General features: G+C 31.8%; 1 protein-coding gene across 12 annotated transcripts in view; it reads right to left on the reverse strand.

Moving 5' to 3' along the window:
• Nucleotides 1-92: 92 nt before the first annotated feature.
• LOC126915882 (phospholipid-transporting ATPase ID) overlaps nt 93-26,976 on the reverse strand; it is a 73,498-nt gene continuing 46,614 nt past the window's right edge. For 4 of the 12 annotated variants that reach the window (XM_050720996.1, XM_050720997.1, XM_050720995.1 and 1 more), the window contains 15 exons: nt 21,582-22,176; nt 15,300-15,777; nt 12,893-12,951; nt 12,558-12,770; nt 11,940-12,145; nt 11,688-11,843; nt 10,932-11,574; nt 10,079-10,255; nt 8,828-9,569; nt 8,558-8,750; nt 7,283-7,434; nt 6,829-7,181; nt 6,361-6,586; nt 6,040-6,275; nt 93-5,958 (listed from right to left, as the gene is read on the reverse strand). In XM_050720996.1, the coding sequence (XP_050576953.1) occupies nt 5,542-5,958; nt 6,040-6,275; nt 6,361-6,586; nt 6,829-7,181; nt 7,283-7,434; nt 8,558-8,750; nt 8,828-9,569; nt 10,079-10,255; nt 10,932-11,574; nt 11,688-11,843; nt 11,940-12,145; nt 12,558-12,770; nt 12,893-12,951; nt 15,300-15,777; nt 21,582-21,686 (4,356 nt within the window). In that variant the 5' untranslated portion in view covers nt 21,687-22,176 and the 3' untranslated portion in view covers nt 93-5,541. Of the gene's footprint in view, nt 5,959-6,039; nt 6,276-6,360; nt 6,587-6,828; nt 7,182-7,282; nt 7,435-8,557; nt 8,751-8,827; nt 9,570-10,078; nt 10,256-10,931; nt 11,575-11,687; nt 11,844-11,939; nt 12,146-12,557; nt 12,771-12,892; nt 12,952-13,199; nt 13,527-15,299; nt 15,778-21,498; nt 22,206-26,976 lie in introns of those variants that run through there. The other 8 variants (XM_050721004.1, XM_050721000.1, XM_050721003.1 and 5 more) reach the window with 8 other exon arrangements.

The following is a 26,976-nucleotide window of genomic DNA, read 5'->3' on the forward strand; positions in this document are numbered from 1 at the left end:
TTAACATTATATATCCTTGAAATAAATGTGGCCTATATGTATACAAAATTAAAACAGGATGGGAATGTTATAGGCTGAAATAATAATACATATTTGAAAAATACAACATTATGCTGCATTACTTTTTATTAACTTAAAAACTAGTAAGAAATGTTTGATACGTGAACAATTTTGTAACTTGTGAAATATTAAATTTCGATAGCATAAAGAGGTGAATCGTTGATAACAAATTATTAAAACTGTAATCGCATTTCGCAGCTTTCCCTGTAGCGAGATTAATTATTCATCTTTCGCAATAAGTACAAACATTACCAGATTCTCATTTACTCGCTCTTGTCTCTATTTGACGATGTTCCACTATTTCCTTTCTCAAGAAAAGTATAAAGTATAAATAATGTTCCTTTAATATATCCGCTTTGTGGACAAAAAGGACACATTTATCATTTTTGCTAAATCTGATGATTTTGCATTGTCCATCTGTGATGAGCATGCAAGTAGTTTTTTACGAGTACCGCTCACGACTGATTGCATCTTCTCAATCAGCTTCTAATATCCGTGCATGATTTCAATATACATGTATCTATTACACACATACATAAATCTATTCAATACTGATGGGTAACAAAAAACATAATATTTTGTAAAGATACAAATTGTACATATCTTATATTAATGCACATATTAACATGAGTTGGCTACCTCTGAAATTGATGAAAAAGTGTTTCACATTAAAATTATGTTACAAGAATAAAATAAATTTCATATTTTAATATATTACATAAAGCTATAACAAAATTTCTTGTATTGTACACATAGTTACATTAAAAGCATAAATTAAGACGACGTGTGCATTTAAATACTGAAGCAACATTTAATATTTGTTTTATATATTTTGTTAGATTCTGATATAGAGGTGAAAAGCTGGGAATTCTATATAAATAAAACGTGATCATTTTAAGATGTGTTAGAGGATTACCACCTGTTAGCATACATCTGCGATATATTCTACATAAATGATAAAATTAAACCCGGATTTTTCAATTGAGTTTAAACGTATTATATTTTTTCGGAAACATCAAGAAGATTTACAAGTGCTTCAAATTAAATATTGATGTCTTCAAAGGTAAGTAATCTTTTAAAACATCTTAGAATATGCAAATAATAAATTCATTCTAACATATGGTACTGTGGTCCCTCTTATTCAGACTGAACTATAAGTAATAACTATGTAACACTTTTTGTAATGCATAACAAACATAATATTTTTTTTTAGGAGTATATACCATTATTTGCCAAACTCAAGGTAGTGAAAAAGCATGGAAATTGTTATCATTGTCATTTTCAATTTAGATCATAACATAAAAACGCAAGGATATTTTTGAAAGTAAATAAAAGAAGAAATAGTATTAATACAATTTCATGGAAAAGAAACAAAACTTTTACAGAGATAGTTTTTAGATCTTAGATATGACTCATTTTTTACAACACAAATTTCTCCTCTTATGCGAGTTATTTACACATAAAAAATAATACACTTAACAATGAGAGTTTGCTGTACATGATGTATATACTTAAAGCAATGTTTAAATTTACAAAATTGATATTATACAGATATAGTATAAAAACAGAAAACACTGTTTAACACGATTTACAAAAAGTAAATCGTCCTTGTATTAATACATTTGTCGAAAATACAAAATTAAAACTATCCCTTATTATTTGTGACGAACCGTTAACATGTAACTGAATATATGTTTGAGCGCAACAATTCTAAAGATTGCAGAAAAATGAATTTCAATTGATTGATCAATATTTTGTTCGATAAGTTAATTCATTTAAAGTCACCACCGCTTTCAATGTCGTATAATAATGTGATAGACACATACATACTAATTTTCTATCCTGCGTGCATTTTGTAAGGAACATTGTATTCGATATCATTAGTTTCTTTTCATATGCCCTCCTGCATGGCCCTACACATATAACGTGCGTGTATAACTTTCTTCATTTCAGTAGGGCTTAAATTTTATATAGGATGCATTGTTTCATACATAAAAGTAGAATATATTAGAAATAGTACATAGGACATAGTATCAAAATATCAAATGAAATAATAAAATTCCTTCCATTATTAAACAAATAGAAATAATATATATATAATTAATTTAAACTAATAAACATCCAAAGGGAATAAAGATATTATTGATTATATGTAATATTTTTATATCTCTTTAATTACTGTTGTTAAATATATTATTGTCTTGTGTTAGCATCCCACGAACACGTACTTGAAAAACTGTAGTAAAAGATTATTTATCGGACATGAAATGTAATGAAGATTAAACAATTGTACATGATACAAGTACAATTGCTTTCTTCTTTAAATTATACTATGTCCTAAGCAAATAGTTTTAAGCAGTAATCGATGCGCAGTCTATAGAGCACATGCAGCAGACAATTTGCTCTTGCACTTTGTTTCTAGACATTTGATTCAGTATTTAAAGTAACATATATAACAACTTATGCAACCAACAACATGTTATGACTACTTTATAATGCTTATTTTCCTTAATTTCTTACTTTTATACATTAAGTCAATGTATACCAGGATTTTTAAATAATATTAATATATATATTTTTTTTAAGTTTAATAAATTTTCCAATACGTTAAATTAAAAGTAGACGAAAGTAATGTATACATTTTATAGCAGCAGCATTTAAATGTATGTAGAACATAGTATATAAAATTTTCTTAATATAAAAATAATATATTTTTTAAATCACAATGTTATTTCATATTATTTAAAAATCTCAGTATTCACAGATTTTAGGACAAGGATGTTTTTTGCAAATGAAAATGAAATTATACCCATTTAGGGATTTAAAATAAGTAATACATACATTACAATATAACTGTCCGTAATAATAATATCACATCTCCAAATACTACTTAGCACAAAGTATTACAAAATAAATGTACATACATATAAATGAGTTTCGACAAAAAATATAGGCGGTGCATTTTCTAGGTAACTATGATCTTTCCTTGGGTATAAAGAAGAACATATTCATAATTTCCCTAACACAAACAGTTTACTGCGTTATTTAATAAGATCATTTTGTTTTCAATATTGAAGATGATTTCACAATTTTGCTTTATAAATATTCGTAAAATTATTTTTCAGTCCATTCGTATTATTGAAAGTCTGACATTAATTATAAAAAAACGTAATCAATACTTCACATCATGATTGATACTTATCGCTTTAAAAACACATAACTTTCAATTTCAAAGTAAACGGAAATATCGTTATAGTGAAGGATACTTGTTACATTTAAAGTTACGTATTGAGTTCTTGACATTAAGATATATCAATTCATTGAAACTTTTTACTTTCCCGTTTTATGACATTCCTGCGTTACATATATATGTTATGTTTACTCCTAAAAGCAGAAGATAGAAACGCAACAGTCTCTTGAATTAAACGTTTTCTTTCTCTCAATTAATAACTTTGGATCGGTACGTAATACGATACAAGTGGAATTTATACAAAGACAGTAATTAAATAATTTGGTACTATTAACATATAATTCATAAAGAGAAGAATCTAGTTACACATATAACATACGCCGTCTTACATAAACGTAAATGAACAAAATATCATTGCAATGTGAAACACTCTGTGTAGCTTCTTGATTAGGCACAATGTTCGAAAGCAATAAATTCCTATTTATCTGTTTAAATAAAAAAATTCTTTGTGGAACACACTTTCCCAATACAGACTATATCTCCCTAGAATTCATATTAATATTAAAAGTAGAAATACATATTTCATTGCTACTACTGTTTTTTACTTTATTATATCATATATATATATTCAGTAGTCAGTCCAAGGCAAACATTATCCGCGATAGTATAATATAATATAGCTACTATTTTCATATTTTTTTTTAAATTGATCTACCTATATATTACTTTCTTTTAAAAAATGTATACTTAACATTTAATATAATATATATATAATATATATATAATATATATCTATAATATATATATATAAATAATATATATACTATATATATATAAATATATATATCTCTTTTTAAAATATTTACAGTCACTGTTATGATATAGTAATTTTAATTGTTTCTTGTGTATTCATATTTTATAAAGGCAATTATTATCATAACTATAATCCTTAACATATTACATGTATTGTGTAAACATGTTTTATGTTCATACTAGGACAGTATATAATACAAGTAGGGATATTACATGACTTTGACACCTTTACACGTATGTACACAGGGAGTGTCATGATCATACAAATCATAATTTATCTTATTATTGCGTTGTATTTTGATGTTAATTTTTAAATAAAAAATATTTTGTTTATGTTTAGAAGAACATCTCCAGTTTTACAAGAATTCTACATTCTTGTGATTACGTTAGATTTTGAAGTATATCTTTAAAAATATTTCAAATATAAACGTGCTGGATGATGTTGATTTGTCATTATCATGACTTTATTAAATTAACATTTCTATTCACAGTAACAAGTTAGCAAATAATAGTAAATTGATTAATTTCAATGAATGGCTAAACAATTAATATAGACAGCAAGTAGATAATAGCAGTTCCTATCATACAATGGCTTTCAAGAAATTTGATTCCTTTTCCTTTTTTCACATAATAAGCAAAAAATGCATAATCATAAATCAACCTGTGCATTTTTCTTCATGTGTACTATTTGAGAATTTTTCAGAAGTCATTGTCAATGGCTCGAAGAATTCTTTGAATTTGAGATCCTTTTTATTCTAGACTCTTTATAACATAAATCTCATGTATCAGATTGAAGTAACTTATTTAAAATATAATTTTTACACGTACAAAAATGATCAGATTTATAAACTATTTGCTACTTAATTTCATTTTGATTTAAGAAAAATCATTCTAAAGTTCTGCTGTTGAGGAACTATATACATATATAAAAAAATATATAAGTAGTAAAACTAACAAATATATATTTAAAAATATAATTAATCTATCAACAGTATAAAATTTTTCTTAAGAGTCTAGAATAATTATTGATCATATAAAAAATGCATTGTATTAAAATAATCTTTAACTAACAATAGCTTCTGGTGAAAAAAGAAATAGTATTTTTTAGTAGATACTAGTATGTAAACTTTCTTATGCAAACAATTAATGCTTTATTGTCATATGAAATTCGATTACTTAAATTTTTGAAGCATTGATACAGAAAGATTGAATCTAATAAGCTAGCAGATATTTTTTAGTTATTGCAATGCATACAAGTACATATAATTTTTGTGTCTTACATGTAACAAGAACATAATGTAAATATAATGAAACATCATGATCTAATATAGTATTTAGAAAATTCGATTGGTGTTGAAATAAAAAATTAATTTGCAAAAGAATGTTAATTTTTGTTTATATTAATGTTGCTACGGCTTCACAAATCATTCATCCGAAATTTAATAGATGGTAAAAAGACTTACAATATAATGTCCAAATTATAGATTAATAGTATCCAATGTGTGCGAATTTTTGGATGCATTGTCCTTTGGTGACGTAGTGGCAACACTGACTTGTTTACTGGTATTGTTCGTAAACGGCATGGCGAACTTAAAATCTGCACCATTCGGTAATTTTCGCATAATTTTGCCAGATGTAATGAGTTTGCCAAAACCTTCTTGATGCGCGAAAGCGTATCCTGAACGAAGAGATCGTCGTGTTCGTCTTGTAGATGGTGTACGAAGTATATCTTGACTTTGGCGAGAGCGAAGTTGTGCCAATCTCTGCTTAAGTCTAACTCTGTCAGACAATGTTGGTCTTACATCTATGAAGAAGAATCTCCATGACAGTACAGGTATTACTAATATGATACACGAAATGACTGCCGTGAACCAAAATGTCGCTTCCGACATTGCCTAAAATTATGTACCCAAGTATTAATATATTATTATTATTAAAATATTTAATACAACAAATATTTAATACAAATAACATACCATTGTAAGACTGCCAACATAACTACCACCTATGACAAAGTTATAGAAATAATCTAAAATAAAATACCAAATGAGCGAGCCCCAAACCATAATATGATTAACAATTGTCCAATATGATGTATCAAGGGCTATTTGGACAGTCACGACTATGACTAATATAGTAGCTACAACACTTCCTAGTAACATATGATCAGAAAGTACATAGCCCTTTGGTGATACTCCATCCTTATACGTTCCTAAAAATATATTCAATCATAATCTTAATTGAAATGTTTTAATTTCAAAACATAGCAAAAGGGTGCATATATTATTTACACTTACCATATGGAACTAAAAATAATACACAGCTAGCAAAAAATCCATGTATAGCACTCCAGCAAAATTCCTTTTTATTAAAAAGTAAATTTTGTAATCCGGGTGCATAAAGTTTTGGGTACATTAAACTATTTTTATCATTAACATCTTGATCAAATATACCGACTGCCATTACGGGTAATGACGTATAAAAGAGGTTGTAGACAGAAATATACATAGGATCAAATACAGTCTGCAAAGAAATAAACATTTGTAAGAATGTATCAAAAACTTATCCTTCAACCAAATTTCCATTTTATAAATGTTTGAAAATCAGAATAAATTAAAAATTTGTTCAATTTCCCAATACTCGACTTTGGAACTAGTTGCTCAACAAAGGAATTTTGCGAATCACATTCGCCTTAGTTTCATCATTTTAGAATTATAAAATACATAGTAGATATAGATGAGATTATGAATAAAATAAATTTATACCTGTGCGCTAAATCCACAGAAAAAGGCAAACCAGATGTGACATAATGTAAACGCAAAATTCTTATAAAAAAAATATCTAAGAAATTTGCTCATTCTGTAGTATGACCATCTCCCATGAACGAGAAGTAATCTTTCCAAAAATCTAAACTGTCCTATGGAATAGTCGGATGCTAGTACAGCTTGTAATCCTTCTTGCCCACTGATGCCAACACCTATATGAGCTGTTTTTATCATTGAAACATCGTTTGCTCCATCACCAATTGCCAGAGTCACAGCATTTTTATTTTTCTTTATTAATTCGACTACCATTGCTTTTTGTAAAGGAGTTACGCGACAACATATCACAGCTTTACCTAAGAATTTAGAATGTACAATGTTATAATTATATATAATGTAAATATAAATAATTTTTTGTAATAAATATACGAGAATTTTTCTAAATAAATATACATACATTGGCTTGATACATCGAGGAAAAGTTGCTCAAGTTGCGGATGTAATGCATGAACTAAGGAATGCCCATTAATAACCACCGCGAATCCTGTTGCTTGTTCCATCTCATGCTCATCTTGTTCATCTCTGCTAGGATTGTATTCAGTATCGCTGCTATATATAAAAAATATAAAGTTTAAATGAAACAAGATGACTTTAGAATAAAATATGATTTACATTAACAGTGCTTTCTTAGAATCAAGTTTCATTTTTTCCCGAAGTTATCAGACTTTTAAACTCAACCAATGGTAAAATATAATATACAATTACTTGCTGAGAAAAAAAAGAAAAAAAAAGGAAGAAATTTAATTTGTTTCATTGAATATAAAAATTATGCGTATTAATCATAAACAATACACACAGTGCACTGTATCATGAACTACTGATATAATAACGTGACATAAGCAACATACTTTTGGTGTTGTTGTTGTTATTATTATCATTATTACTAAGATTAATTTTAAGCATACAGAAAGAGAAGGAGTGAGTTTCAAGCACATGATAATTATCATTATTCATTTCGACTAATTAATGTTAATACATAATTATAGGATATTGAGAAGTACAAAACAAAAATTGGAGTATTTGAGAAAAAAACTGATACCTAACTCTACTATACTCAAATGTCTACATCATAAATAGAATGATCGACAAGCACGAGATAAATAGATTCTCAATATTTTTCTATAATAAAAAGAAAGCTTGAGAAAGAAAGTAATTGATAGTATACAGAACCTTAACATCTGTATATATATATGAATATCTTAAAATTTGCATGCAAATATATAATTTAACTGTATAATTGAAACTTAAATCAATTTAAATATAATAAAATTTATATTGTTGCATATATGATAAATTGAATTGACATGTATTGGTGCAGTTTAACTTATCAATACTTTTGGAATATCATATTGCATGCTAAAGAATATTTAAACTAATTGGTACTTATTATAGCAATTGGTACTTATAATAGCAATATTATTGAGAATGCATAATTCGTGATCAATGATTTTTTATATCGAATCTTATTATTTGAACTTAATATTGAAGACAGAAAATCTAGATCTGAAATATTTATAAATTTTTAGGCATAACCAGACGAAGAAAGCATTACACAGAACATGATGCCACATTCAATATGAAAGAGAAACTTTTAAAATAAATGCGTTAATTAGTCAGATTGAGATATGGAAAAGGTTAATGATTGGTACTCCGTCTCTTTCATGTGCCTGACCTTTCCTTGTCCCACCTGAATGTGACAACGGAGAGAGTTGGCCGATTTTGATGACCAGAAGTTGTTTTGATAGTTTCCAAGTATCGCGATAACTGATTTTCGACACCGTCATAAGTAGTGGAGTCTACTATAAAAACATCTGTAAGATCATCTGTCAGCAACTGGCAGGAATAGCCAATATTGATAGCTGTTTCTGTATAAAAATATAAAACAACATTAATATTTATTTATGGTGTGTACAGCTTTAAGATAATGATTTTAAGACAATACCTTGTTTGTCACCAGTTAATACCCAGATTTTAATACCAGCCAGAGCTAAATTAGCAATAGCTTGAGGTACTCCATCTTGCAACTTATCTTCAATGGCAGTAGCGCCTAATAATGTCATATCCTTTTCTATTTCTTCATAAATCGCATCCAATTTATCATCCCTATTTTCTTGACTCATGGCAGCTTCTTGATGACGTTGCTTCCAATCATTGAAAAATTGTTCATCTAGATCTCTGACCGAAAGGCACAATGTTCGTAAGCCCTCACCCGCAAATTTATTAAGATGTTCCAATGTTTTTGACGTGATATCCTCACTGCCTTTTTTTAATCGTTCATAAATAACATTGTCCGCTCCTTTGCAATATAGCCTAAGATGTCCGTCCTTCCTCAAAATTACAGACATTCTTTTCCTAACATTATTAAAGTCCAAAATGCAAAGTAGCTCGTATATTTCACGTTTTCCCATAACTTCAATTGTTATACTATTTGGAGATCTCTCTTTGAATACAAAACCAAAGTTTCTAGCGGCAGATACAAGGGCAGCCTCATCTGGTGACTGTGCTTGATATTCTAGCTTGCCGTTTTTTTCTTCCGGCATAACAGTATGACAAAGTGCCAACAATCGAAAGAAACTATGAACATCTTCGTTATTCCCTCTTACAGCATCGAGTAACGCAGAATCATAGAACTTGAATTCCGGTTCATAATCCTTGTTGAAGGAGAAATCCAATGCTGGGAATGTCTGTAAACGTATATTAAATTACATTTAGAAACGATTTTTTGTGCGCTACAATGTGTTAGTATGACACACAAAAGATAGTAAGTATGTGGAAAAGGAAATGTTAGAAATTAAAATAAATACCTTGCCTCCATATAAATAGATTCGGTCAAGTTGGCAGACACATATGAGATATTATAATTTTATAATTCCTTTAAAGCATTGTGAAAATTAATGTTCAACATTTAAGCACTTTAAGAGCAATTGAATTTATTTGTAAAGGAAAGTAGGGTACTACGCATGCATCTAATGTATTAGAAAATATAGACAACAATTGGAAAGCAACAGTTAGTAATTGCTACATACTTGCAAAGCCAAAGCATTTGTTAAATTTTGTACGTTTAGTAATTCTTTTACAACATTTCTAGCTACCATAGCATACAGATAGGATAACAACAGGAAAAAATAAGCTGAATAATGCATAAAATTTTCTCCGTTTGTAGAAGAGATGTGTTAATTATTGTCATGCGTACAGAAAGTTTATGTGGAACCATCGGACTGCCAATTGGGCCTGGCTCTCCAATTATATTGGATATCCTATCCACCTGTTCCAGTAGACGTACGTTTGGACCACTTATAGGTGTATAAACTTGAACAAATTCTTGTCCATTTTTCCATCGCATCGTAGGTGTTTGGGCAGCTTTGTTCGTCTACATGCAGCACACACATGCTAAGTGATGTACATGAAAACTTATGCAAAATATGGCCAAACTGTGAAATGATTCTATTGTTTGCATTTTGTTACCAAGAAGAAATTACAGAATTAACAACTTTTATTTGATATTTATTCACTTAACATAGTTATACTATTAAGTAAAATAAATAAAAATGTTCATTTTAATGAAATCTCGGGCACCATGTCAATACATTATATCTTCGCCTTATAAACAATTGCATTCTTTCTTGATAACAAATATGAAATGAATGAAACCGATGTGTGGATATATCAATGCTAGATGATTAAGTTTATTAAATATAATAATTTGTGATTCGAAAATATAACAAAGAGTCTGTAATTAAGCAAGTATCTTTTTTAAGAAACAAACTTGCCATTCCAAATCAATAAATTATCTATATTTCTTGATATAAGACATGTACATAACGGAGGAACTCAAACAACACTGAAGTATTGAAAAATATAAATCACACTGAGTCTCATTGCAACGATAATAAAAATATTGAACTTAAAAGTAAAACGTTACATTTTTACAAAATCATTAAAGCTAGTGAAAAAGACGACCGATTTCTTTATACAACAAGCTAGTAATAACGTACCCCATCATCCGCAACGAGTCTGATTATGGATAAAGAGATAAACAGACTCACCTCACTTACATCGACGACTTCCCCGGTAACATCGTCGATAATGTCCCCATAACATTTTCCTGCCACAGAACACTTGTTAAAAGTCATGATATTCTGTGTTAATGTTCCGGTTTTATCGGAAAATATATATTCTATTTGTCCCAACTCCTCGTTTAATGTAGTAGTCCTTGCTTTAGCGTGTGTGTTCGTAGGTGCATAGTACATCTCTTCATCCCAGTTAATCAAAAACGACTGAACGAATCTGATAACTTCGACACTCACGTATAAACTGATTGGCACCACTGTGTTCAATACGATAGCATAAGAAAAGAACACAAGCAGAGCGATCACTGTGGCACCTGCCATAGGCTCGTTAGGCACCAATGAGTCCCAGGGTAGATACACTTGAAAATAACGGCCTACAAGACTTTCCCAAATACCACAGCCGATCATACAGAACAAACACATAGAAAGTAAGAAGAACACTATCCCGATGATGAGAAGATTCAGCAGCCTATCTATAGAAGTCCTCTTAAATTTGGTCTTCCCTGAGTTTTGCATTAATTTGGTATCCTTGCCTGCAAAGATGACCACGCCATAGCACCATTGCGTGTTTCGGAGCACGCAACCTCGTAATATAATTTTGTCGTTGTCCAATGGGTATCTGTAATGTATTACAGATTTTATTTAATTATTTAATTACACATAAAACAGTTTTAACATATGTGTCTTTATATCATGTTAAATGTAATAGAACTAACGGGAACGATTACTTACTTTCGTCCTTTCCACGTAAGAGTACCATCAAATTTATTCAACAAATTATTAGGAGTTTCGCAAACAATTTCTCCGTCAAATTGACCAATCAATTCATGATTATCCATCATTTCGGCAGTTTCAGGTAAACATTGCCGACACTTCAAATTCGTCTCCCTAAAATGACCAAATGTATTAGCATTTTTCCATTCTTACTCTTCCCTGTCTCTAAGCAAAAATACTGTATCACGATTTCAATAAAAAGATACTAACCCATCTAATTCTGCGGTTTCGATATAACAAAGACCATTTGGCTCACTAGTAGATAAAAGAAGCACGTCGGCTGCGACAAATTGATCGTTTTCCATTCTAATTACATCGCCTACTTGCACTTGCGACCATTTCTCTTCACGAAGACTTGTACCTCGCAACGTTTGAGATTTTCGATTGTTCACTTGCGAGTCACTGCTGTGCCGTTGCTAAAGAAACGAAATGCGTTTAATTACGTCTTCTCATTAGGTTCCATACATTTCATTTTCATAGTATCAAATTTTTATAATCGTACGAAGGTACTGCTAAATGATACAAAATTTAATATACTTAAATCTAATTAATTAATAGCTAACTGCTGCTATAGTAAATACAATAGAGTGTAAATAATTTTTCTAGCCACTGTATAATCTTAACTCTACTGTTCTTCTCGCTGTTTCTTCACGTTTGTATCTCTTGAGGTATCTTATGTAGAAAAAAAACATGGAATACACGAAGATTATCTATTAGAATATAACATCAATTTTGGATTATATAGACTCAAGGAGAGCAGCAGTATTAGAAATATACTTTATTTATTGGTTACCTAGAAAAATAATTTCGCAGTTTTGATCGACTTACAAAATCGTCGTAGGCATCTTTGACGGCAGTGAGCATGAGCACCCCTATAAGGGGTATGGCTGTGGTGATGGGGGTCAAGGAGGAGATAGCGGGGATCATCTGAAGCACCAGCAGGCATAGGAAGTAAAAGTTAGCGAGCCGCTGAAATTGCTCGAACAAATTTAACGGTAGGAACGTCAGAACCGAATACTTGGACGTCTTGATGTAGTTGTTCTGCAAGAAAGATGAAAAAGAAAAACAAAAATGAAACGAGTCTCGTCATTATCGGTACTGTTTTCTCGAGCTTCAATTATTGCATGGAAAAAAGGAATTACGGGACCGTATTTCGATCTTACCGCATAATTAAACTGTGAGTTGAACTCGCGATTATTGGCGCGAATTCTCCTCTCCGTTTCTGAAAAAGAAAAAGAAACAGACATGATATTGGATTGCGATAATTATAAGATCATCAAATTATACGTAGTTGTTCGCACAAAGAAATTCAATGATTCTCATTTTAAACGGTATGGTCTGTGAAGTTTCCTTTTGCATTACGATAATGATCTCAATTTTAACTATGGTGTATAGTTATTTAAAAAAAAATAAGTGTTTAGCAAAATAGAAACTGGATATACACCCGAAATTAAAATTAAATATACACACCGTTGAATCGATTAAAGTGAACTCATTCGTCGCATAATACATATACGAGAGGTGGCCAAGAGCACCAGGTATTGCGGATTGCATTTTGGAAACAGAATGAATTACAAGATTACGTAGGAATCACCAAGTTGAGTAATGTGCTAAAGTTTTTCCTTGACATTCGTACATTATTGTAACAGTTCTATCCAAATGTATGCTAAAATGTATAAATGTCGTTTTTTCGTTTCGTTACCCATGCGGTCTGATTATTAATTTTACTGCAAACTCTTAGCAGGAAATATTGAACGCAAATATTCAATATTATTTCTAATTAAACGTTAATATTTCGTAAGTGTTATGAGATGTTTCATGTAAAACACTAATTTCTATTTCAAATTATATATAGAGAATCTTGTATATTTAAAATAAAACTATAAAGAACTTTTGGAGACAAATCGTATTGTGTCATTTTTAGAAAATAGTTTCGTCATCATAGATACTACATGTAAATCATTATATATATATATATATATATATGACCTGTTCTGTCCTTTATGGAGTTGAAATGACCTTGTTCCAATAATAGAATAATAAATATTCGATAGTACTGTTAACATTTAAACAATTTTTACAATTCAGATTTTCTGTAGTAATTTAATTATAATGTTGGCAAAAACTCAATAATATGAGTTGAGTCAAATTTAATATAGGAAATGTAATAATACAGAAATTGTACGTTTGCAACTTTCTTACATTCCTCTAATAACGAATAAGATATACGTAGAATGTATTTATTATTCTACTCAACGTTTTGCTGCAGTCACAATAATAACCTCGTTCTACCAATTACGCAATACGGGCATTTGATCCACAAAAAGATAAAGATCTTAGTCCTCTGCTACTTTGTAGCTGTATTTTGAATATTCCTAATAAGAATAAGCTAGTATATTACAACTAGAAAATGCTACATAAAAAGATTGCAGAGAAAGTATAGAGTGTTAATTTTTCATACGAAATTTTATTTCTGAACGAAAAATTGCAATTTAGTATGCAAATTGCAAGTATTGTAAATTTATCGGGTATCATTATAAAAGCGTAATACATGGAACGTGATTATGTCGAGAAGAGAAAAAAGTTATTTTCGATAATTTTTATATTAATAAAAAGAAGAACAGTGTCGAAGAAGAGCAATTTTATTTCATTGTTTAATTTTATTATTGTTTAATATCGTAAACACGAACGGCGATATAAGTAGTGCAGAGCGATGTCCATTAGACCGAGGTATCGGTGAGGTCACGCTTAAGTGCACGCGTACTTGAATGAATCTTCAGCATCGATTTGCTCGAAAACAGAATTTCGTATAGTAGAAAGCCGTTCTACATTTCGCATTTGTTTTTTCAATTTACATTATTGAATTGCATGATATTTGGGATAAGGCAATAAATATTGTTATCTAAACCTTCAATAATAAAAATGATTTAAAAAAAAAGAAGCAGAATTTGAAAGGAGCTATTACATCATCAAAATCGTAAAGATTCCTTCATTCGAAAGCTTTCTTCTTTTTCCAAAATTTTCGTAATTTTGCACATACTTGAGGTAATAATTCTTATCTTTTCCTCTATACATTTTCTGAACTTCTCGATAAGAAGTGTTATAAAATACTTCGAAATTATTTTCCAGAAAGACACACTGGAATGAAAGGAGCATAAAACACCGATCGATAGCAAAACTATCAGAAATTCAAGTTCAAAATTGGATCGTCAAAAGAATTCAAAGACATTTCTCGGTTCTCGTGAAATCAGCTCGTATAAACAATCTTTATCGTGGAATTTAGTGGAATGCTGTTCACAGGTGGCGCCTCTTACGCAGCTCTTTCCCTTCACAAGTCGTAGCTATAGGAGAAAGGAAGCTCAGAAAGGGAACAGCGAATCTAATACCGTTTCCTTCGTTTCTCATTTCAACCTTAAAGCAATCTTAATTTATAATCAAGTAACAAGGCCATTTCATTCTTGAATAAAACTTCGAAAACGCTGATCCAATCAATTATAGCCCGGACACGCTCGTATTAAAGAAAACTGTTGGCAAAGTTACATAATGAAAATTCGTGAGTAATTAACTCACCGCTGGAAAAAAAGGAAGTGCTACGTCCTATGCACTCGGTCGCGGGCGGTGAATTTGGCGGTGCGGAGGGTGAAGAAGACGCAGCGGTAGACGAACGGTACCTAGTGCCTTTCCAGATCACCAGCTTGCCTAGCACGGTGAGCAAAGATTCCCTTAGGGTGTTATGCCTGCTCGTGCCACCTAAGCTGCTGGATGAGTCTCTTTTCGAACATTCGCCAACCGCCTCGACTTCGTCGGAAGACGACGGCAGATTCACCACCGAATGCACTTGGCTGTCGGTAGATTCCAACTGCAATTGTTGCAGCTGCAGTTTTTTCCTAGTTTTTCGACGTTTCTTCTTTTTTCGTCGGGTACCAGAATTCTCGTCATCATTGCACACTGACGCGGCAGTCGTCGATCCTTTCCGGCTATCTTCCGCGTCTGATTTTGTCGCAGTGCACGCTACCGAGACTTTGTCCGCCTCGTCGCAGTCCTTCACCTTGGTTATCACACGACAACATTGCGTTACAGGCTTCGCGATGGAAACGGGTAACGATTGGTCGAGGACACGCCGTTTAACACGACCAACGTACCTTCCTCGTGGCTCCCTATGTGCTCATTTCAGATTTTCCCACTTCTTTTTTTATTTTCGATTTTTTCATTTTTTTTTTTTTTAATTTTGTTCTCCTTTTTTTTACGGTTCTATCTAATTTAAAAACTTACATGTAAGTTTAGTGTACATTCTTTGATCATCCTTAACGGTTACATATTCAGATAACGTGCGAACATGTTTGATTCAGCAACCTAAATTTAGTTTGATATAAAATCTTTCACCCTCTTAATGGTTATATATATAGGTAATGTGATCGCGTTCGAACATTTAAATGTAAGTTTGATACGAAGTAGACTAGGTATGTTTGCTATGAATGGATCTGTTTAATTTATCTTATTTTAAGAAGTATATTTTATGCTCCTATTGCTACTTCAGATCGAATGTTAACAAATAAACTATTCTAAAAACGGCGAAAAGCTGGCCTTAGCTTAGGCATTTGTAGTTCATAAAAAAAATCCTTAGCTTTAAGGAAAGAAAAATAACGCTATTAGACTACTTGAAAGATTTAATCTCTAATTTATAATTCTTTCATCATTGTTAAATATCTCGTTTCAACTCTACTTTTCTAAATAAGTAAGTTTTCTCTAAAAACATCTTTCTGCTATAAAAAGAAGAAACATTATATGGAAAGAAAATACTCATTAAAATAACCATCCATTTTAATTCATTCGGAAACTGAGTTGTCATATTCGATCAGTAAAACGGGGAAACGGTTGTGCAAGAACGCAGAAGGTATAATTATAGATCGTGAATATTCATCGTTCGGTCTTAAACCAGTTTATATCTTGGAGAGATTAGAAGAATCGCAATTCCCCACGTACCTATAGCTTGTTCCAAAAGTTCTATTCTCCGATCCGAAAGAGTTGGGAATTGCTACGAAAGAGAATATGTACGATAGGGATTTAAATAGATTTAAACAAGAGTAATCGAACGGCATTCACGGTGAATCATTAATGGTCGTGATTTCTATTTTCCCTCGCTGTTTGCACAGCCTCAAGGAGAAAGGAAAACAAGCTAACGATGCACAGGTTACCGGGAAGATCTATTTCGTCGAAGGGAGAAAAGAGCCAGAATACTGAGTGGAAAGAGAGTTCCCTAAACGCGTCTCTTTAAATTTGTTTTTTCGACTCGGAACAAGCTAAAAGATCGACTTATATTCGCATTGTTGCACCGCGAATACTCCAACAAATTCTATAGTCATTCCTTGGGAAGATGAGACACAAAAGTTTATACATATGTACGATTGAAAAGACATGCATGTAAGAGATGGAGGGTTAAGTTGATTAATTGAAAGAAATTAAAACTTTTACTGAACTTTGAAGAATAATGTGAAATAATCATGTTAGACTATTTAATCATAGAGTGATCGCGATGGCAAATCCCTTACATTTACGCTTTGAATGATACGTTTCTAAATGTAACAATGTTTGTAGAAATCGCTTGTATTTCTCGTGTGACAAGTACAAAAGTTGAAAAAAAAAGAAAAACAAATTTTCTTGCCTGTTAAATAATTTAAGAGCGAAAAAGTTCGAGGTTTTTATTTTATATATTATTCGACTAATATTAACGAAAGATCAAAAAAGATCTGCAATTAAATAGTGCAAAATAATACTCTTACTTAAATCTTCAAAATTCTGCCAAAACATTGACATTCTCTTGAGAAATGGATTTTCTAATGCGATTCTGTTATCGTACAATCGATCACAGAATGATGAACGCTTTATCGAGCAAAAACAATCTACAAAGAGCATGTGAATTCTACATGTAAGAAGTTATCGATTGGTTTCCATTTTCCGTGGTAGACGCCTCTGACCGGTCTCTATTATATATGCTTATAAGTACGTTATTGGTGAGAAGGGTATAGAAAAATGATTAAATATCGTCGTCGATGCTCCAGAAAGCGTCGCATTTGAAAACTGTTAAAAGTGCAGGATAGTAGAATGACTTGTCGCGTGCGAAAATGTGTCATGGACAGCGTATGATACAAGTCGACAGACTTTTCCGGCGTCTGCAATAAAGCCGCGATATGCAGATGACCGTAAAGTTGAGTGGCTATAACGGATCTTTATTGTGTTACGCAGATCCGTTCGAGTTACCGTGCTTAACGCCATTTATCGAGGATTATTACACTCCATTAGGATAAAGTATTTCATATATCCCTCGTGTTTCTTAATTTCACTAACTATGTTGCTTCGGTTATTTACAAGTCGACTGAACATTTTTTTAACGTTGTACGATATTTCAGGCGTGAAGAAAATATGAAAAACTTATTGTTGGAGTACACGATTTGTCGCCACAATTTTATGTTGAATGTCTTCTTAAAACATTATAAATCTTTTGCCTTTGCTAAAATTATTATTGCGAAAGTAAGATTGGAAGCAAGATGGAAATACAAAAGCTCAAGAATCACAGCTTGGTTAACACCATTAAGGTCTAATTCTTTGTTTCCAGTCAATTTATATGATTGAATTTTGTTCTCTGACATCATAACTATGAAAGGGATTTCCAAGAATTTGCTCCATTCTTTCTTTCATTTTTTTCCCTTAGATTTTACGTTTTGCGCTGTAAATACTGTAATTTGTATGAATACTATAAATACCGCGAGCAGAAACTTTTTAAGGACTCGAAGAAAATTTATGATAATATTAATTAAGATTAAGGTCTGTCTGTATGTAATTAAGACTTATTTCTTTGATGATAATTAATGGTAAGATTAAAGATCAACCGGAATCGTTTACCAAGTCTCTCATAAATTCAGGGAACAGTTCTCGTTTGAAGATGTTACCATTTTTTCTTTTTATTAAAGTGTATACTTGTATAGAATTTATATCGTTCTAAATTGCACATCAAAAAAATTGCTAGTCTGTTTAACTCAGCGAATATGTACATTTATTGGAATAATAATATTTTCACTTTAATTTGTAAAATCATATAAATGATGGAATTATGTAAATCTTACTTAAATGAATTATTCTTTAATTGTTTTCAACGGTACAAAACTACATATCATTATTTTTTGTTATTTTCATTGATATAGATGCATATATATAAATCGAGTATAAAATCCTTGATGAGATATAGAAGCGAATGTTAATTTCTTATAAAGCCATTATAATTTTAGAAACAAATTTAGCGTCGATTCAGAATTATGACAAATATCTTGATCGATTTATATGACCAATCTATGATATCGAAAAAAAAAACGTTTGTGTGAAGTTTGCTTGACCACTCTGAAGAAATTCTCCACAAATTGGCTCATAAATACCTCACCACTTCTTTATTCTTGCAAGTTGGTTAATGCTGCACGTAACATTCATATTACGTACAACAAGATTAGACTTGCGTGGAAAGTCGGTAAGAAATAGTGGAAAAACCGTACGAAGAATTTATTTCAAGATTTCCATTGAAGGAGGATTCGAACTGGGGACCTCCGCTTTACTGAAACTGGCATCTTACCGATTGACCTAATGCTCACCTTACTCTCTACTTCCTTTCATACTTCATATACCATATATATAGTATATATATACGTAGAATAAATTACATTTTATGTAAATTACTATTTTCCATTATTTTTTATTTTCACGATATGATTTTATAATTGGTTTATAATTGATTTGATTTGATAATGTAGTTCTATTTTTTATTTTATCTATTCTTAAATTTGAAGGATAATTTAAAGAATGAATTCACGTAAGGATTCCATTGATGCAACAATTTGTACTTTCGTTAATCGGATTTCAACGATTACCTTGAACGTTGATCATTGCTTGGTTAGCGCGCATGGTCATGATGGCATATATGTATTTATTATTTAACTTATTATGACTGCGTGAAACAAATTTGACTATCGTATCGGTGATTATTTTCTCGTTTACGTTTAAAGACTAGAAAATAAATTGTTCAATTACTACTGTATACGTAAGTTGTGTAATTTGTTACAAATATAACCTCCAATTATTTCTTGTGCTCATATCACGAAATATTATTTCAATATATGTTACAATTCATTTCTTTAAAATATAATTTGCTTGATACTAAAATATTTGCATAAGATATTCAACGAAACTATTTAAAAGAAAATTACTACCGCATATAAAAGTGCGGTATTAATTTGGTTTAAAAATTACGATACAATTTCCATAATATTTCCATAAATAATCATTTAATAAGAACCATTGAATGTTTTTACACTTAAATTTTTATAACTTATTACAAATTATAAATTTTTATAACTTTTACAACTAATAGCAAGGAGAATAACGAAGCGACCCGATTCCGAGAGGGATCACCCTATATATGTATGAACTAAAGAAAAACCAGACTCTAGATATATATCTATTTACGGGATGGCACTTAATTGAAACAGTTCATATAGCGATTGCAGGTTAATATATGATATAACCCCAAGGCAATTGGCTTATTCGCACGTACATCTATCTCCTAGTTTTACCTATGACAGATGTTCTGGGTTTGGTTATTAATAACGAATATCATATTAATATTTTCAGAGTTTGTAGCATATATTCTAATTGTAAAATGTTTTCAATATGTGTATGTCAATAAAATCTCTTTAATGCAGTCAGTAGGATCATAAACTCACTAGACGCAGAGTAATTTTAAAAGTCACAAAACGCGGCGCCATCGTATATTTCCTTTTTTCACTTGTCATTGCAAAATTTGCTTAAACTTACAAGCTACTTTGTTTTCTTTTCTCTGTACGTTTCATCTGAGAATGGTAAACGAGGTGAATATGCCGTCGCGTTATGCGTTAAGTACACAAACATCGGTAAGACGACGGAAATTTATGGGACTTTCATATCGAGATACGTAAACACTAGTGCATACGAAATAACATAGAGATACTATGCAGAGCTTACATTTCAAGTTCCAATCAAACTTATAGTACACAACAAGATTTCAGAGAACTAGATGAAACGAACAATTTTATACAGATTAAAAGATGACGTTATGAGATGTAAAAAGCATATTTCTTTCTAGAAAGGCACGAAGATCATTTTCCTAATTTAGGGAGTATTCTAATACACTCAGGGAACCACGTAAGAAGTGCACTGATCGTCAAACGGCACACGACAGCCACCGAACGGAAATCCAATGAAGGTATACAAAAACATACAAGTTTTTAACGACCAAGAAGGCTAAAGCCTCAAGTACTCCTCAAAAATTAAATTTCCACTCGTTGATCGCTTGATAACGACATGTATTTAATTTTCAAAAATTATATACGCGATAATAAAAACGGAACAAAGTTCATGATACAACTCGAAAGCATATTATCATGTTCATAGAAAATTAATTTACCTCGTTATACTCGAATGATCTATTCTTGATATTCAATTGATACAAACAAATACATATTCGAATTTTAGCGAAAAAAATATGACATACGATAGTCGTATATTTTTATAAATTATTGTAAGACAGTAATCGTGTCATTGCATTACCAAGAACTAAAATATGCTCTACTAGCGACCTCGCGCTATCGGCTACGTAATTAAACGTGACTTCAGGCAAGTCTTTGCGTTTTTGCCGAAGCCACCGCGCGACTTCCGTTCGTCGTGTCCTCGAGAGGATTGGAGGACTCACCTCGAAGACCTCGAGTTCCAGCGTGTCAACCTCGACGCTCATCGTCTATCCTACGCAAACTATAAACCTTGTATAAGGCCAACCTCTTCTTCCTCGTGGCACTTTAGCCGTGCCGACGAGACGATGTCCGCCTCGCCTCTTACATATTTCCACCTGGGTCCCTCCTCTTCTTCGTCCTCGCGAATCATTGCAGGTGCAGGACGGCATTAGCCTGTTAACTCTGTTTTCGTTGAATCACGATGCCTGTTTACGTTCACGTTTCTACTAATCATCCGATGGTTGTGTCTTTTAACCGGCATCTTTTTTCTAATAGTAACATGTACTATTTTGTGTTACGAGGATCTCACTATTTTTCGTGAATAACCACTTAATGAAGTATCACCGACAATCCGATGATTTTATCGCACGTGTTTTTCAGTTTTGATTTGGCCAACGTCGTTGGTTAGTTCACAAGAAATCGTCGTAGCGTAATTTCACGTTGTTTCCTCTACGATGATTCTTCTACCGAAGGAACAACAAATGCGTAGCGATAGTGTCACGTGACAATATCAATACAATGTTTTCGTAACGAAGACTGGAACCATTTGAGGTCGTTGAAAGAAGATCTATCGTAACAAGGCGTAATTTTCGATATCTGCTAGTGATGGCGCGGACTTCCTACGTGGTTGAAGGGGGTTTCTGTAAAGAAATCATCCTGTCACCTGATCCTGCGTGCATATATAAGGATTCGTTTACCGTTACACGTTCGTAAAGTGTCATTACTGCGTCGAAATATTGCGTGGAAATTAGGAAACGATTTCGAAATGTTAACGCTAAAATTGAATCATCCGATTGTCTGAGGCATGAAACATCGCAGAGAAACATCGGCCAGAAATATCAAGCTATTTTTGTTTAAAAAACACGTATGTTATGAACACATTGACCTCCGCTTAACGATGTTACTTTCATTCGTGTTTAAAAATAAACTGAAAAATAAAAGTCAAGCAATGTTTTCCGTTGTCTATTACGAAAGATTCTTGGCAAATTTAAGTCAAAGTAGAATTATCGCTTCCACTTCATACGATGTTGAATGTATCTAACGTAACCCTCTAACATGGAATTTGATTAATTATCAGGGAACAAGCATTGCAATCATCTGTAGAGGTTATTTCTCGATTAAATCGTTAACGTTATATGTAAAATGAATGGGAATGCAGATACTGTACATATACAAAAGCGTTACGTTGCTTATATGCGGTTACGTATAAATTTTATACTTGTTGCATGACATGTGGGAACGCTGTTCAGTTGCATAGGATCGATATTTAATTTATTATCGGGGAATTTCAGAGATCGACATTAATTAAGAAACTTCAGCGGAACATTGTTTTCCGATGTATGCCTAAATAAGAACATGGCCAACCTATTCCTGGAATTTTGTAACGCTGCGACAATATTACAATACACAGAATTTAAATGATATAGGTATCTGCTCAAGACTAATTAAAAATATACGAATTTATTTTAAAACTTCTAAAGTCCCACAATAAAACATTTTTTTAAGAAACCTAATTACAAAAGCAAATTCAAACCAACCAATAATATTGTTACTAAGATAATAATACTATTTCTATGAATAAAGTACATCGAGATAGACTCGTATGTTACAGAGAATGAATTTCTGTCTCATACGATTACGTGTACATCTGAATTACGTAGTCGTCACAATGGCATAAAAGGCATAGAGCTACGAGTATACTACAATAAATAACGAAACGCGTGTGTATTTTTCGTTTGATAAATAAGATTCCCCTTGTTGAAGAAGATAGAGGGGGCTAGGGAAGAAGATTCAATTTAACAATGCCCCCCGTTGATAGAAGGAGCACGCGACCAGCGCGAATCCTTTTTAACAGCGATGTTTTCTTCGCTTGTCCTTGATTCCGTATACACGAATGATGTCAACGTGTTCGACGAAGCCGCTTTGGGCGTCTACGAATAAAAATATCCGGTGTGTGTACCTCCTTAAAGTATTAGCGGTTCGCCACGATGTGTCTTGATCTATAGTACGGCTCGAGATTTCCAGGGAATCCATGACGAAGAAGAGCAAAACCGCTCCGCTAGCCGATCTCCTAAGACGCGAGAGCTACGATAATGGCTCTTACGTAAGATGCCAGTGGCTCTCAATCGGTGGCAATTCTGTTGTCGTTTTCGCGGAAATTGGTTTTACCGTACGAACACAGTCTGATGTTTCTGTCATTGTAAATACGCGACGACTAGACTGTATGGACGCACCATGAAACTATTTTGGAGTGTGCGGCCGATGCTACTAACTTTACCGAACGATAAATCGGAAGTACGCGCGCACAGTACACTAACGTTCATAAGTATCTGAACGCTTTGGTAGATTTGTTTTTGCAAATTAATTACGGGTTAAACTCTAGAAGCAATATCTATTATGTGCTTTCTTGTAAAGTCAATAGACTATAGATTTAAATTATCTACTAAAAATAACAGTAGTATATATTTTCAATTTATAATTAAATATACAATTCGTCCATACCGACCATTTCATATATCATTGTTTGAAATAACGTGGTAGTCTGCCAGTCTAAAAGAATCTTCTTTATTTAACTTAGAGCTCAGAAAATTAAACTATCTTTTGTGATAACAAAATATAGTTCCACTAGCTTGGATTATTTTAGAAAATATATAAATATCTTATCGCGTTATAATATTCTATTATAGAACAGATAAGAATAAAGAACAGAATCATTGTAAACTTTCTATCCCCAATTTCTTGATTAAATTATATCCTGTGGAAGAAAAGCAAATTGTCCAAATACTTTAAGCGGTATTGTATAGGGTATAGACGGTAGAGCTCGTATTCAATCGCCTCTTGGTATCTTTCGAAGGCTTTCAGCCGGATCAATTATAAGATTTCTTAATGTGATTTTATGCTGCGTCATCTCTTTATACGAATAATCATTGATTGTCCTCGAAATTCTCTTCTAATACCGGATACGCTCGATATTTTCGTCCATATGAAATTAAAATACACACCCATGTTGCAATCGTAAATATTGTTGATTACAAAAACGGGCGCATACGTGACGGAAGTTCATCGCTCAAAGCAAATTGATCGTTTCACGGACTTTTATCGTTACTCTTTTTTTTCTAGGCACACAAAACAGCACGAGATGAATAATCCTTTTTTTTTTTTCGTTCTTTTACTTGTTGCGTGGTACGACAAGGCAAAACATTTTTAAAACCCTCTGATCTATTATTATCGTTGTATAAGCAAAGTGTTATAGTTTTAATTTAATAAGCGACGCGATGGTATAACACGTAGTTAGCATATAAATGTAATAAAAAGTATATTATAAGTTAACGATGAATTGAAAATGAATGATCCACAAAACGAAAATTGTTGAAATTTCTAAACTCGAATCTCTAAAGTTAACCCTGCAACGAACTACCGCAACACGGCTGAAACTTGCAACGAGATTCTTTATGATTCGTTTTAGCAGGGTTCACTTGAAATTTGCTTGAAAATACAGCCTCTCGCCGTCTCAATGATAATGGAAAAGCTAGAAGAGATCTCGTTTCCACGCCCTTCTTCTATTACGTTATTTCACTTCAGAAATAAACCCGGAGTTCGAGAAGGCTCTCGGCAGATTGTAAATTGGTTCTTGAAAAATGAGAAATCGTGTCGACGCCACGCGTAAACCTATTACATTAAGAATGAAGTGAGAGAAGTAAGAAAAAAAAAAATAAATAATGGAACAAATTTCCACATACAAATATAAACAGAAAAAAAGGAACAAAAATTCAATTTATCCTCTCGCTCTTTCCATTACGAGAAATCAATAACGTGTCTTATTTACCGGTTCGATCGTGCCTTTGCAATATAAGACTTTTCCAGTCTATACGATTGTTATATAATCCACACTTCATGCAACACATAAGATAACAGCGCTAAAACTCATTAACGAGAAACGGCAAATATCATTCGCAAACTTTTTACTTTGGAAGCTGCCGGTCTTAAATCCAATAGTTGGCACTGATTCAGCTAGTTCGAGTTATCGACATCAATGAGAAATACATATCTGTTTAATTGCATCTTTGTGGTAGCTAAATATAACGATTTCGTTCTTCGTTTCTTTTTTCTTTCTTATATACATCATCAAAAAGAGGAGTAAAAGAGGTTCCCTTACTCTTTTTTTTTTTTTTTTTTTTTTTTTGTAGAAGAAAGGAAGGGCAAATGTTAATGAGAATGGAAAAGTACAGACATTTGCGTTGTATTTGGAAAGTCTCAAAGAGGTAGGCGACGGAAAACAAAAAGGGTCGCAATTCCAATGACAAATGGAAGGCGTTGTTACACCATGCGTTTCCTCCGTTGGCGAGGAATTTTAACGGAATTTAGTACGCACGCTGTCATAGACGGTGTCGCGATATATAACGAGTTTAGCGAGTTTTCAAGTATCTACAAAATGACAAGAAGAAGACATAGAAGTACGAATGAGTACGCAATCCTTCAAAATTATATCTTGTATAAATAATCTTAAATAGCTTGATTTAAAACGATTTTCTTTTATGATTTGTAACTAGACTCCAGATGTTTATGCATTTAAGGGGAATTTAAAGATGTAAAAATGTAAGGAACCTATATAATATGCAAATATGGACACAAAATATACAAAGTACTTGTTATAATATCTATGGGGTGAAACAGATGTCTATCTGAATTTCACAAAAATGTGAAATTAATTGATGAAATTTATTTTAAGTTATACAATTGTCAAAATAGTAATCAACTAGAGAATTCATAAAAAAAGAGAGATAAAATGAGAAATCGTGAAATAAAATATTTTTTTAATAGCATAACAAGTTTCATCGAATAATACGTTTGGGATAATTGGTTATATCAATTTCTAGTATTTTTAGTATTGTTGTTTCAAGTTGTATACTCGAATGTTGAGATGATCTTTTCTCATCTCTTTATATATATATAGCTGTAGTAGCGTGTAGCAGTTGGCATTATTCATGCTAGTTTGTTTATTATTGTGCAACTATTCATTTATGGAAATGGATAAGGTAAATTAATAATAGTGTGCGAAATATTTATTGTACGCGGTCGGTCTAATGCTCGTGACGTTCCATTTTGATATTTCCAGACTACGATAACTATGTCGACTTCCTGAGGCTAAATACTTCGTAATGACTCAATTTCTTGAAATTCGCGCAGGGAAACGATTGCTAAATGATTAAGAAAATGCTTCATTGCATTAAACAGGAAGATTACCAAACATCTATTGTTTATATTTATAAATATTATATCGCCAGATTACATCTAAAAACTCATCGATTTTAAAATCTGTAGAAATTAATTCGAAATATAAGCTATTTATTAAAATGAAAATGTGGCAATTATCTAATAGAATTTGTAATATTTAACGATAAGATCAGACCTTAAAATAGGTTACTTTCCAATCCTTTCTT

The sequence above is a fragment of the Bombus affinis genome, chromosome 4 (assembly GCF_024516045.1).
Source record: "Bombus affinis isolate iyBomAffi1 chromosome 4, iyBomAffi1.2, whole genome shotgun sequence".
Taxonomy (NCBI): domain Eukaryota; kingdom Metazoa; phylum Arthropoda; class Insecta; order Hymenoptera; family Apidae; genus Bombus; species Bombus affinis.